Raw genomic sequence first — 13,367 nt, 5'->3', positions numbered from 1 at the left:
GCTTTCATCAGCAAAGTTGGTCCTCATCAAATTAACCTACCACTACACTTCCGGTTACAAACCTTCAAAGTAAAAGTTATTCCCAGTGTGCGGTGTGTTCTTTTCCCCATGAGTCGTTACCCTGTGTTGCCGTTTCTGTCCAGGTTTAATTGTGTTCAGTTTAATTGTGTTGCTATGCAACGAGTCAACAAAAACAGACAAGGCTGTAGAAAGATGCAGAAATGTCTTCCAGTTACTCAGCAAATCAGGTAAGATAAATGTCTGCGTCCTGGGTGATAAACATGGGGACCATTCAATATTTTTGCTGCTTCGTTTTGCTCATATATTCTGTTATAACCTCGTTTACATTTTCCATCTTCAGTATGACAGCGCCTTCAGGTCGCAGAGGCTGCAGAACTGGTGTGAGACTAAGCGCTTCAAAGAGGTGAAACTGGTTTTTCCAGACATGAAAGTGTAAATGCATTAGAGTGCGGGTAGATGTCACTTATTACATTTGAATATATCCAGTTTACAGCAGGTTAAGTCTTTGAAAAGAAAAAGTAAAATACCGTTTTCATTTCCAAATTGTTAGAAAATTTTAATTGTGATTTGAATATTGTTTGCATAAAGAGAAAATCAGGTTACATTATTTATAATGCTTTTTAATTTTCAAATTTAAAATATATTGTGTGCACTGTGCAGCTGGATATGACTTCTGTCAAACAACTTTTCTTTTTCCTATTTTAATATGGCCATGAAACGCCTATAGGAGTATGTGTAATTTAAAATGCAAATTGGATTATTGCATTTTCATTTTTACTCAACTAAATCAAAATTTATGTGGAAAATTATAATACTTCCTATTTAATTTTCAAGTTTTTACACTGTCATATAAATATAGGCCCCTATAGGCTTCCATAATAGCATTTGTCATCTGAAAATTTGATGAGTGACATGAATTAAACTCCCTGTGTGTATGTGTGTTCAGAGACCCACTGCACAGGTGGGTCACACCACCTTCATTGCCAATGATAGAGGACATCTGCTCCCAGGAGTGGTTAAGGTGAGAGCATGTCAAACTTCTTCTTTTCTCTCTTTATTAAAAATGGCCTTTCTGTCCTTTAAACCTACAAGTTCAAACCCTCGTGTGTGTGTGTGTGTTGGGTGTGATGTTACAGAGTGGCAGTGCATGGCCAGACTTTAAGGGGACCTGGGATCTACCGGCCCGTATACCCGTCCACCGCATCAACCCAACGGGCCGCTCAGTGGAGGGCCTCAACAGGCTGAAGTCCTGGGGCTTTGACCCACAGCACGCTGGAAAATCTCAGCCACACAGCTGCAGCAAAAACTCAGAGAGGCTGCAGGATGTTGGGAACCAGGTTAGGCCCACAGTCTGTTTGCAGTCACACACGTATATACATGATTCATATCCAGTATTTTCTTGAGGATATACAGAAAGCTTCTCCATGAACTCAACTTTTTTTTTCAAGCCCATAGTGTTTTCCAGTGTTGGGGAAGCTACTCTGAAAGCACAGCTTTGCAAGCTACCAATTACATCACACTACATCACACAGCAAAGCTCTTGCAGGGAGAAGTCTAGTTTGGTTAACCAAAGCTACTTAGAAAAAGCTGTTCGAACCACAAATTGACAATGTACATGTGATATGAAAATATTGCTAAACATAATACAAAAAATTCACATGCCAGTTTATTGCAAAAAATGCCTTATTGTTCACAGGACATACATTTACCAAAGAAATGAAAGGCTGAGATTCAGGAGGTTTATCCACGATGATGTTGTTGCTGTGCCCATCCATGGCTTTTGCACATGTGCTACACAAAGATCAAGTGTACGGAGGTGACTGCCTGACCACTGCATTGCCCGGGCTGCCCCCACAGTGGGTGGGGCTGGTCAGAGAGGGTCAATTACACTCGAGGAGCAATGGCAAAATAAAAATAAAAACTCTTTCCCCTCTGTTAATGACCCAAGATTGTTTGTAGTTTTAGTAGTTAACTACACATAAAAAAGTAATTTAAATGCTTTAATCTCTATGAACATGTGAATGTAGCTGAACTACCAGCAAGTTACTGCAACACGTAGTTAAACTAGTAGTTTAACTACATGTAGTTTACTACTCCCCAACACTGCTGTTTTCACACAGTGACTGTTTCTGACAGTCAGTAGTTAACTGTGCTGTTAATGTTCAGGCAGACCTACATTTTCTTTTCAAGCTCTTTCAGTTTCCAGGTAAAGCTTGACAGGTGTGACCTTTGAAGTAATCAACCCCCACAGAGCAAAGACTGGCTTCAGGCCAAATACAGCGTGTTTCCCAACAATACAACTGATCGACTGCGAGCAGAGATAAAACAAACTGCTCTTAACTTACATCAACAACTAATATTAAATGGAAAATATTGTATTTGTATTACACATCTCATTAATTGTAATTTGAATTTTTTTACAATCTCAAAAAAGAGAAATCGAACAGATGTCATCCTGCAGAGTGGCTGTGGGGAAGGGAGGTGTGGAGATGTCAAGGAATTCATGACACACACACAGGACAATACCTTCCTGAACAAAGAGGTTTCCAGGCTGGATTTGTGGTGCCTGTAGGGGGGGGGCCTCTCAGAGGTGGGGTCAGCTGAAACCCAGTCCGCCATAATGTGGAGCTTCGTTCTGTGGATGAGAGGGACCACTCTCACATTTGATCTGAGGTTGGGGTGGATACATTAGCTAAGTTCTCTGTGTTGCCTCAGGAGTTGACTTACAATAAAAGCTCTCTGTGATCACTGTGCATGAAACTGCATATCTGCCTTTCTGCTGTGCTTCTGCCTTCTTTTCAAGTTACTGGGTTATTATGTTATAGATTCAACTAATGCTACAATCCTGACAACAAAGATGGAGAACAGAGAATTTACTTAAGGTCTACATCAGTCTCACTGATGTATTTGTCACTTTTAAACGGACATTTGGTTAAAATAAATTAGTGATTAAACTAGTATACTCGATCATCTTGCTCCATCTCTGTTCTCACTTCTCTCAGACCTGTGGGGACGTACAGCAGGACTGTGCTGCCTCATCCACAGCCGAGGCCCGCCCCCCATCTCAGAGCCGCCCCATCACTGGAGGTGAGAGATCTGCCAGCCAGAACCAGGACTTGCAGGCAGCTGTGGTTGGATCTGTCGCTCAGTCTGCTGAAGACAAACAAGCTACTCAGGTTACTGGGAAAGACGGTCTGTTGAGCCAATGCTCTGCAGCTGCAGAGAAACCAGCCTTGAGCCCTGCTGCTGGGGAGGGAACCAAGAGCAGCCATGAAACCAGCAAGGGAAGACCAGTGAGCAGTGTGTCAGAGAAAACAGCCCCATCATCCTCCATGCAGACACACAGAAATGCACAGGAAGACCAGTGAACTCATTCAATTCTGTAGTGGATGGAAATAATACCAACAAAAATAAATGCATTTTAACAGAACCGGTTGTGACCTATTTAACTAAATCATGAAAAGTGAATATAAGGTCATTAGAGGGGAAAAAAGCTTTTTAAAAAATGTTTAATACAGATAAGAAATTATGATTCAATCAATCAGAGTTACTGAATCTATTGATGCCTGACACTGAGACAACCTGACAGTGCTCATTATGTTACTGACAATGAACCAGTGAATTAGTGAAACAGAAACTAGACCTTTTTTTCCTTTATGTGACACAATTTGGTTCTTAACATGTAAATAAAAACAAAGCTTTTAATTAAATTTGGAAAAAAGAAACTCTTCCAGAAAGTAAATGACATCATGATCAATTTAAATTTACATAATATTAACTAACAATATGATTAAATGTGAATTGGAATATTTATCAAATTATACTTACAGATCAAATATATAAAGTGAAAATATTTAACAGTAGCTACAGCTAACAAGGCATAAAAGGGACAATGCTAAACCTTACATTACTTAATTGTGGTTTAACTGATATATGCTAATGCTATGCCAACAACCATTGACAACATTAAGCAAACTATAAGAGCAACAAGATAATGAGATAATGACTAGATTCTGGTCCTTATACAGCCTGATTCTAACATTGTTGCAATGGTCCTTCCACATCTGGACCAATTCTGCCGCACACACAGAAAATCTTGTGGCTGTCAGACAACACTGGAGGATACCAGCCAGACTCTGCCCAGATGTGGGCCAGTCTTGGGCCGAGGACCCAGACGTATGTTGGGTCACAGCACAGTGACACAGAACTTGAAAATTCTACTTTGCTAATTTGTTGACCTGCTGTTTTCCTGAGTTCAGATTAAGACGTACCTCCTTCTCCAAATGTTCATTTGGAAGAGTTGAATACAGGGTTTTCTCTAGGGGAGGGCTCGACTCCCCCCCCTCTTTACTGTTTCCCTCCAAAAGCACCTTTCAGTGATTTTACTCATGACATACAAATGATTCAGTTCTATTTTTCATCTCAAACTGAAACAGTTGAATACGTCACAGGGTCCCCCCCCCCTTAAATGGTTGTTCCCCAGTCCTCTTTTAATTTGAAATATTTAGGCAGGAACGTTGGCAGTTGGCACCAGAGACAATATTGATCAGATGTTAGTATTTCAGTGTTGAAATACTACAAACAGCATATACATCATCAGTGCTGCAGAAATGTTGAATCAAAGCTGAATTTTCAACTTTTTCTGTTACATGTATGACCCATGATCACTGACAGAAGTCCCCCCCCCCCCCAGACTAAAAACCACTTTGACACACTGCCTATCTACACCCAGTCCCTCCCCTGTCTCTGTTGTGGTTACCATTTCATCAGTTGTCTTATTGTTGTGCGAACTGACCAGAAGAATAAACTATTGTTCTCTCCTCTGTGGAAACAGGGGTTGACCGTTAGCACATGTTTGTCAGTCAGTGGTTTGTTTACGTCTCCTCTCAAGCTCTGGGTGATCTCTGTGTGTTCTGATTGAGGACACTGTGTGTTACAGTCAGACCGTGTCAGCCGTGACAAACAAACCACAGCTCGCCTGCAACACGGAACGTCTCTGCCTCTGACTCACTTTTATAAAACCACATCAATTCAGTCAGTTACTGCGTCCTCCACACTTCAGCATTCAGACAATACAAATACCCACCTCCTGTGTGCGTGTGATGTAATTGCTTAAAGCATAAAAACCTACGTACACGTGGAGCTCCTGGTTTTTTTATTGCAGATAAGGACGTTTACAATTGCAAATCTCCTCACTTGGTTGAAGACAGATCACAGAGCTCGGGCAGATGTTCCCTTCACACTGTCGGTAGCTTTACAGTTTAATTGAAACATTTCAGTGCTGAATAAAACTGTGTAACAAGGCACAAATTCACATGATCAGTCTGCATACAAGGACAAAAATTATTCATCTGGCGGGAATTCACACCTCTGCTTGGTGTGGGGGTGTACTCCTCTTTGTTGTGATCCTGATTTTCTTAATGATCACCCAGTCCTTCTGCCCACCTGTGACCTGTATCCTGAGACAGGAGGAGGCAGAGCTGTACTTTGTGTCCATCTCCTGCATCTCAAACCTCCCGTTCTCTAACACCCCCACTGACTGGAACTCTTTACAGCTCTTCTCCTCTTCTTTGATGGAAATGACATCGTGGCCTGTCTCCACCTGAGCTGACTCCAGGAGGTCTTTACCCCCTGACCCTGTTTCGATAAGTATCCCTGTCACCACCGTGGGCTCGGTGAACACCACAGTCAGGTAATTTCCTTTTTCTGGGGAGCGTCCCCAGAAGAATCCCTCCCCAGCATCCCATGCCAGTTTGGGGAAGTGTTTCTGGTAGGTGGACATATCAGAGTAAACTTCAGCTGCAGGATTGGTGTAGAACCCCTCCTCAAAGTCCTTGTCTTTGAGCTTGTTGTATGTTCCTTGGAACGAGGAGAAGGTGCCCATGTGCTGGAACAGTGATGGTTTAAAGAGGATCGGCTCTTTCTGAGTCAGCAACTCTCGAAAGTGAGTCATCAACCAGTCGCAGGGCATTTCCTGGTAGAAGAGGAAGAGGAAGCGGACCAGGAGAGGAAGCTGGGCTGACCTGTAGAGTTTTCCGATGTAGCCAAGGGCTGAAAACTCCAACATTGCCCAAGTGGTTTTCTTCGCCTCCTGCTCCTCAACGTGCCTCTTGATGGTGGTAAGGAAGTTTTTGGCAGAGGAGACGTCGTCCTCCAGCTGGAGGTAGTACTGGCCAAGGCCGGCACTGTAGTGGATCAGGAAAGAGTAATCCAAGTTCTGCTTGGAGCGGAACGATACCCTTTCTGGAGCGTCATTATAGTTCCTTTTTAGACCTACAGGAGAATCAGAGACGTCATCAGTATCACCGCGTCAAACAGTCGAGACATGGCTGCGAGTGAATTTGGACACAAGTAGGATCGCACGTGCACTGCACCTGAAAGAGGAGGGTACCAGTCCTGAGGAACATGGAGGACCACCAGCTGGCCTTGTTCCAGCTCTGGGGCAAATTTAGTTTTGATCTCCCTCGCTGTAGCAACTCTCCAGCTGACATCGAAGTCTGCCAGCAGCACAACCACCACCATGGAGGAGCGTTCTTCAGGCGACGACTGGGAGAAGAGGGACTGCAAGGTGGGGATTAGATAGCTGCCCTTCTTCCTCTTTACTGACGATAACCCAACAGATAGAAACCCTGAAACATGTCAGGACAGACACAGTGAGGTTTTTCTTTTTCAACTGTACCATTTATAAAGTGTTAAAATAACAGCTCTAAGCATTTCTTCTCCAGCACTAATTGTGCTCTTAGTTGTTTGTTTGGGAAGGATGCACTTAAAATTTGTGACATCCAGCTGATGTCCCTATAAAGGCTGAATGGCTTTTTACAGTCTTTGAGACAAAAGCATCTGTCATCAATATATAAGTACATGTAGTATCTGAAGTTCTATAGGATATGTAACTTCATGGGTTTGGTATGTTTAGATGGGGACCCCAGGTCAGAGGATGCACTGGGAGGTGGGTGCTTCTCTGTTTAGGAAAATGTGGCCTTCTTTGGTCTTAGGTCCAGGTGCTTTGGGAGATGACTGTCTCTCTGAAAATGAGGCCTTTTATGGTATGGACCATATACGTTGTCTTAGGTTCATGAAGACAACCAACCTCTATAGACGGGTAGTTAGAGCAGTTACTCAGAGGAGAATCATATTGGCTCGACTCCTCTCTCAGGCAACCCAGGGTGCTTGATTTGATGCTGGACTTCTTTGTAATAAACCTCTTTATATACAAGTAAGACGGTGTCAGCGGAGTTTTCTTCATCATCTTCACATCATCGCGGATTAATAAACAACATACATATTATTATTACACAGTGCAATGTGCCAAAAATGTTAACTGGTGTATACAGCAGCCTGATGGGCCTAAACGTCTGCTGGGCTTTTCTTACTCTGACCTAATATAACTTCAAAGTGGCCTTAAATGGCTCCCTCAAAGAGCAGATATTCAAATACTTGACCATTGTCTTCATTTACATCTTATCTGCTTAGACGGAACACAATCAGTTGAAACAACCCCGGGCCTGTGTTGGTGGGGGAGTGTTGCTTCAGGTACTGGTGAGAACCAGACAAAAGATTTGAATAAAGCAAAGTAAAAAATACAAAAAGGTATTCATGTTACAGGAAGGTGCACTTGCATGTATTTGATTGGCAAATGCAGCACCTCCCTAGATTACATCACGCTGCAGCAGGACTTGAGTCAAGTCCAACTTTTTGCCAGATGAAGTTTTTTGCTGAAGCTTAACGGCTGCATTTTTCACACACAGAGCTCATGTCAGTCTGAATGTGGCCTGAGGCTGAACTACAGTTACCAGTCTCACTGGCCCGACAGGTGCTGTCATCTGAATGGAACGCTCCGTGCTCAAACTGCCATCCCTGCTGATCCAGTTCCACTAATCTAACAAACAGCCACCAATTTAAGATCTCTCCAGGATCAAATTCCTAAGTCCTTTAATCTGTCTTACTAAAGACAAAAAAACTGAGCAAAAGGTTAAGTGTCTCACTACGCGCTAGCAACACGCAAGCTAGAAACTAGTGAAAAACATCACCAGCAAAGCAGCGGTCTGAGGAAAAGTTGGCGTGTGAAGGGTTTATAGTCATTTCCTGCTCAGAAGCTCGACAGCAGAAACATCAATAGGTGAAAGTGCAACGGGTGCTGCTTCTGAACAAAAAAAGATTAAAAATGATTTCACTTGTCCACAGGCTGACAGTCAAGTTAGTGAGTCAGCCTTGAGATTCCCTGAAGTGGAATGACACGCAGGGGGGCACATCTAAAGGAAAGTCTCCCGGAAAGATTAAGAGCAAGGATAAATGTAGTTGTACCTTAACAACAACCTAAACCTTATTCTAACCCTAAAACCAAGTCTTCACTGTCAAACTGTCCCTGGTGAGGACCAGCCAAAATGTCCTCATCTCTCTCTCACACACACTCTGATGATTTTGTGCTGTCTGTCTCACCTCAGCTGAAAGAATCTCTCCTCCATCTTGCTGCTCTCTGCTCATCTTCACCTTTCTCCTTCCTGTCTGAACAAGTTTGAGGATTATTCTTCTGAACTGAGGCTATGTCCACGCTGAACAACCTCCATCCAGACGACCACTTTAGTTCCATATCAGAATCGATCTCTGCAAACTTACATACATGACTATTTGCTCACAGTGGGTAATCATGAATCAGTGTCAACAGGAAGCAGATTGTCTACTCTCAGTTGGTTCCAGAAAATCCCCTGAAGCAGGAACAGCAAAGACAGTTGTAGAGTTTAAACACAGAACTGAGCTGAACAACAGCTGCTGCAAAGTCAACAAGGTCAGTAACACTTTCATTCATTCTCCATGTTGTTTCACCACTGGAAGTCCAGGCTGATAAGAGCCAATCAGGAGCCACCGTGGGCGTCTAAAGGTCTCTGTTTGTGTCCGTCCAGACTACAACACAACCTGGAGGTTTAGACTAAAACGGGTCCAGCAGCGTTTTCTGAAAGTCTCTGTTTTAGAGGCTGAAGACTCTGGAGGAGAGTGGACGGAGGAGGAAACAGTGAAGAAGAGAAGAGTTTAAAAATAAAACATGTCAGTGTGGATGGAGCCTGCCAGAAAAATTACTAAAAATCACTTCTATGGTAATCTTCTTCTATGGTGTCAATGACACAGTGATAATGTAGATGTAGAATTTTCCAGCCTTAGTGTTGTTCTTCTTCCTGGCTCATGGTCTACTGTAGCTGAAGCTCAGAGGAACTTAGGTCTTGAGCAGTTGTGGCATTTAGGTCCCGACAGACTAAAGTGCACGTACACTACACTGCTACGCTGCTCACATGTACAAATATGCAAAGGTGGTGCACAAACATTATATTCCACATCCTCCTGTGTAACCACTGGAACACTAGCAACTGTTACCATGACTCCAAAATTACCCCTTTTTGTGTTCAGTGTTTTCCGTGGTTTCCTGTGACAAGACAACAGCTCAGAAATAACTAACTTTCACATTAATCCATCTTAATGTGGCACAAAAAGTGTTTCACTCACTCTGTTGAGTAGACGGTGCTCCAGCAAGCAGCTGATAGGACACATTGAGAGGCAGGTACATCCCCTGTTCCAGCCAGGACTCCTTACTGACCAACCTCTCTGCCTGCCAGGATAAGTCTTTTGGACTCTGTTCATGTGACCTTGTCAGGCCCTGCAAAAGAAAACACATGTTATTGTCAGAGTGTGTGTGAAGGGTAACTTTGCCATCAATGCTCAACCATGGATGTTTTACGTGTTTGGGGGTGGGGTGTGTGTGTGTGTACTTACAGCAATGAGGAAGTCTGAATGGCTAATGAAGTACAATCCCGCGACGAGAAGCAGAACTGCCAAAATACTCTTCTTTCTTGAATGTCGTCGCATTTCCTATAAGATACCAAGACACACACACACACACACACACCTCATCCATTATACTGGTGTGTAACTTAGTCAACACATTGGTAAATAATTCAGTTGCTGAATGTTTCAGAGGGCTCAGACAGTGACAGAACAGACTGTGTGTGTTGAGGGACCAAACTGAACAAGCTGAATCTAATACGCACGTTTACAAACTCATCCTCAGCATGTGAGTCAAATAATGATGAAAGGAACGTTTAGTAAAGGACACTCGACTGTTGCTCTGTTGAATATTGCCCTGTGACATTCGGAGCCACCAAGCTCCTCAATATCATCTTCTACTATGTATCTGCTGGATGTCGTAACTTCATCAAAATCAATAGTCAGACCATGAATCAGACTCTGAAGAATTGAAAAATGCTTTTATCTGGTTGAGACTTGTAGTAAATGACTCATGTGTTTATCATTTCCTGAAGTTCTGCTGATCCAAACGCACTGCGATGGCCCAAAACACTTCCATTAGAAGAAACAAGCTGCAAATTCACAAACGTATGAAAATATACAACAAATACAACATAAATGTGCTGCAAATAATAAATTAACAGCAAACATGTTGCAAATACAGAAATGATCCAAAACCAAAAACACACAAACCCCCAGGACAAATGCAACATTAAAAAGGATATACTCAAACAACACAACAGAAGTGCTCCAGGCCTTCTGGGTGGGGGGGGGGGGGGGGGGGGGGGGGGGGGGGGGGGCGCGCGCAGGGTGGAACAACTTTTTGCATTTTTTGTGTTGGGTTAGTTTTGGAGGTTTGTGTTTTTGCATCATTTCTGTATTTGCAGCGTATTTGCAGTTAATTCATTAGTTGTTGTATTTCTTGTATATTTTCATGTTTTTTGAATCTGCCTCGTTTCCCTCAGGCTCCCTGAAGGTTGGCCCTCGTCGGTCACGTTAGCACTTCAGCTTGTTCAGAAAGCTGCTGCTGGTTAACTTCTACTGCTTACTCCTCATCAAATTTTTATTTTTCACACTAGTATTTAGGGCTGAATGATATGCAATGATGGTTTGGATATTCCACTTGGCCATACTGCACTTTCCATTATATTTTAATTAATTCTTCAGCCCTATCATTACCATTTTTTAGGGTTTGTTTTAGGGCTTGTTTATCTGTGCTACAAAATAGGATTTGAGGTTATCCAGGTAACTTCAGGTTTAACTCTGGAGCTAAGGAGCAGGTTATCAGATCAAAACCTGTCAACAGCCAGACTACTGACCAATCAGATCACTGGAAAAACTGAGTCATCATTTCTACAGGATCCTGACAGGGACACGAGAGTTGAGAATTAATAAATAAATAATAACAACTCATCTGCAAACTGGACCAGCTGGGGCTCAACACCTCACTTTGCAACTGGATCCTGGACTTCCTCAGCGAGAGGCCACAAGCAGTACGAGTCGGCAACAACACCTCGGACAGCATCACACTCAGCACAGGGGCCCCACAAGGCTGTGTGCTCAGTCCCCTGCTCTTCACCCTGCTGACTCACGACTGCACACCAACCTACAGCACCAATCACATGGTGAAGTTTGCGGACGACACAACTCTGGCGGGTCTCATCACCAAGAACGACGAGACCCACTACAGGAAGGAGGTCAACCTTCTGACCACGTGGTGCAGGGACAACAACCTCCTGCTGAATGTCAGAAAAACAAAGGAGATTGTGGTGGACTTCAGGAAGAGCCACACTGAACACCCACCACTGACCATCGATGGTGCTGCTGTGGAGAGAGTGGGCAGCGCCAAATTCCTGGGGGTGCACATCAGTGAGGACCTCTCCTGGGCCACCAACTCTGCATCACTGGCGAGGAAAGCCCAGCAGCGCCTCTACTTCCTCTGCAAGCTGAAGAAAGCGAAAGCTCCCATACCCACCCTGAACACATTCTACAGGGGCACCACTGAAAGCATCCTGTCCAGCTGCATCACTGTGTGGGGCGGTGGCTGCACTGATTACAGCAGGAAGTCACTGCAACGCATAGTGAACACAGCTAGCAGGATCATTGGTGCCACACTCCCTTCCTTGGAAGACATCTATACCACCCGCCTCACCCGGAAAGCCATCTCGATGGCGGGCGACACCAACCACCCTGCACACAGACTGTTCAGCCTCCTACCCTCTGGAAGAAGGTATAAGAGCCTTCACTGCCGCACCACCAGACTCAGCAACAGCCTCATACACCAAGCTATCAGGAAGCTAAACTCTCTCCCCTCACTCCCCCCAGCCATACCCCCCAGACTGACAGGAAGCTGACCCCCCCCCCGAAAGGAAAATCACTCAGGACTCTGTCCCCTGCACTTCCGTTACCTGTATTCTGTTTATATGACCACTTACCACACGAACTGAAACTGGCTGCTATCCACTTTCTACTATTATCCACTATTAATGTCAAATTGCTGCCTTTACTGAATCACCTTTGCACTACAATAACCCAACTTGCACAGAAACTCCTGCTGCCACTCCCAGTTATTTACGTATCTCATTTAGTTATTTTTATTTTCTTGTCTTATCTGTCTTGTCTTATCTGTCGTGCCTGCGCAGTGTGCACTTTATGTTTCACCGCAGGAGAGTGGGAAACGTCCTTTCCATTCCTTTGTATGTCTTAACATGTGAAGAAATTGACAATAAAGCTACTTTGACTTTGACTTTTTTGATAATGAGCAGTATATTTATATAAAATCAGTCGGTTTGTTTTGCTGTTGGAGTCTTTCCAAAACTGGAGATAAAAACTAAACCTGTGATGTCTCTGATCAGATCAATGATCCACACACTGATCGATACTTCACTATTGGAAATGAACATTTCAATAACTGACGTCAGACAGGGACTACTCTCTGCAGCAGGTCTGACATATCTCTGTCACGTTCCTCATAGTTTGTTCATCATCAGACAAGAGTGAAAATACTCAGTAAGAAACTTAATGATAATTACTGCCCTGATTTACTTTAGGCCTGTATCCTTGGAAATTAACTGGAAATTATTTCTAGTGTTTCTGTTTTAATTGTAGTCATGTGATCATATTGTTTACATCTTCTTGCTTTATATCACTTTAGGATGTAAGTCACCTGCAGGTATCAGCGTTTCTCCTCATATATTAAAACTATATTCATGGTTCTGATGACGCTGCTTAAGGTTCAAAACTCCGCCTCTTTCACATGAACGCACCTGGACAGGTAAACCCGGGGTTGACTGAGCCAGTGGAAAACCAGCCTGGCAGAACAGGTCATGGAGGCGGACAACGTCAGGTTCAGTAAACGATGAAAAGTTATCCTGGGTATGTTCAGCTTGCTTCACAGCCCAGGCCTGTGGGGGGGCATGATGGAGAACCATCCCTCCATTCAGCCCCTGCTCTGACCAGAAGCGCTTCAGCGTGGTCCGGGCGCTGCTCAGGCCGCAGGACGCTGTGAAGGACTCGCCTCGGTTTTGTAAGCGGAGCCTCCAGTGCGGTCACTA

The 13,367-nt window shown here is 43.7% G+C and overlaps 3 protein-coding genes across 7 annotated transcripts in view; 1 reads left to right on the top strand and 2 right to left on the bottom strand.

The window, feature by feature from the left end:
- Positions 1-79: 79 nt before the first annotated feature.
- Positions 80-3,451, top strand: cfap126 (cilia and flagella associated protein 126). Its single transcript, XM_071473374.1, has 5 exons — positions 80-248; positions 362-424; positions 968-1,042; positions 1,158-1,358; positions 3,024-3,451. Exons 1-5 carry the CDS (start codon positions 222-224, stop codon positions 3,387-3,389), a joined length of 732 nt encoding a protein of 243 aa, XP_071329475.1. The 5' UTR covers positions 80-221; the 3' UTR covers positions 3,390-3,451.
- A 1,932-nt stretch (positions 3,452-5,383) lies between these two features.
- LOC139615422 (alpha-1,3-mannosyl-glycoprotein 4-beta-N-acetylglucosaminyltransferase C-like) lies at positions 5,384-8,505 on the bottom strand. The gene is made up of 3 exons (XM_071473356.1): positions 8,461-8,505; positions 6,396-6,567; positions 5,384-6,294 (listed from the first exon to the last, which is right to left on the bottom strand). Exons 1-3 carry the CDS (start codon positions 8,503-8,505, stop codon positions 5,384-5,386), a joined length of 1,128 nt encoding a protein of 375 aa, XP_071329457.1.
- ap4b1 (adaptor related protein complex 4 subunit beta 1) overlaps positions 6,565-13,367 on the bottom strand; it is a 29,982-nt gene continuing 23,179 nt past the window's right edge. For 4 of the 5 annotated variants that reach the window (XM_071473358.1, XM_071473357.1, XM_071473361.1 and 1 more), the window contains 5 exons: positions 9,784-9,879; positions 9,517-9,667; positions 8,638-8,726; positions 8,461-8,526; positions 6,565-6,650 (listed from right to left, as the gene is read on the bottom strand). In XM_071473358.1, coding sequence (XP_071329459.1) covers positions 9,661-9,667; positions 9,784-9,879 — 103 coding nt within the window. In that variant the 3' untranslated portion in view covers positions 6,565-6,650; positions 8,461-8,526; positions 8,638-8,726; positions 9,517-9,660. The remainder of the gene's footprint in view (positions 6,651-8,460; positions 8,527-8,637; positions 8,727-9,516; positions 9,668-9,783; positions 9,880-13,367) is intronic. The other variant, XM_071473359.1, reaches the window with a different exon arrangement.

The sequence above is a fragment of the Trachinotus anak genome, unplaced genomic scaffold, assembly GCF_046630095.1.
Source record: "Trachinotus anak isolate AG129_WGS33_773 ecotype Australia unplaced genomic scaffold, CSIRO_AGI_Tana_v1 ptg000051l, whole genome shotgun sequence".
Lineage (NCBI taxonomy): Eukaryota > Metazoa > Chordata > Actinopteri > Carangiformes > Carangidae > Trachinotus > Trachinotus anak.
This window is presented reverse-complemented; position numbering and strand designations above follow the sequence as displayed.

Excerpts from the sequence above, each read along its gene's own strand:
- cfap126 (XM_071473374.1), top strand. The coding sequence starts at position 222 with ATGTCTTCCAGTTACTCAGCAAATCAG. Across the intron at positions 249-361 it reads CCAGTTACTCAGCAAATCAG|TATGACAGCGCCTTCAGGTC; the intron begins GTAAGATAAATG and ends TTCCATCTTCAG. Across the intron at positions 425-967 it reads AGACTAAGCGCTTCAAAGAG|AGACCCACTGCACAGGTGGG; the intron begins GTGAAACTGGTT and ends ATGTGTGTTCAG.
- LOC139615422 (XM_071473356.1), bottom strand. The coding sequence starts at position 8,505 with ATGAGCAGAGAGCAGCAAGATGGAGGAGAGATTCTTTCAGCTGAG. Across the intron at positions 6,568-8,460 it reads GAGAGATTCTTTCAGCTGAG|TCGTCGCCTGAAGAACGCTC; the intron begins GTGAGACAGACA and ends CTCTTCTCCCAG. Across the intron at positions 6,295-6,395 it reads CTGGTACCCTCCTCTTTCAG|GTCTAAAAAGGAACTATAAT; the intron begins GTGCAGTGCACG and ends ATTCTCCTGTAG.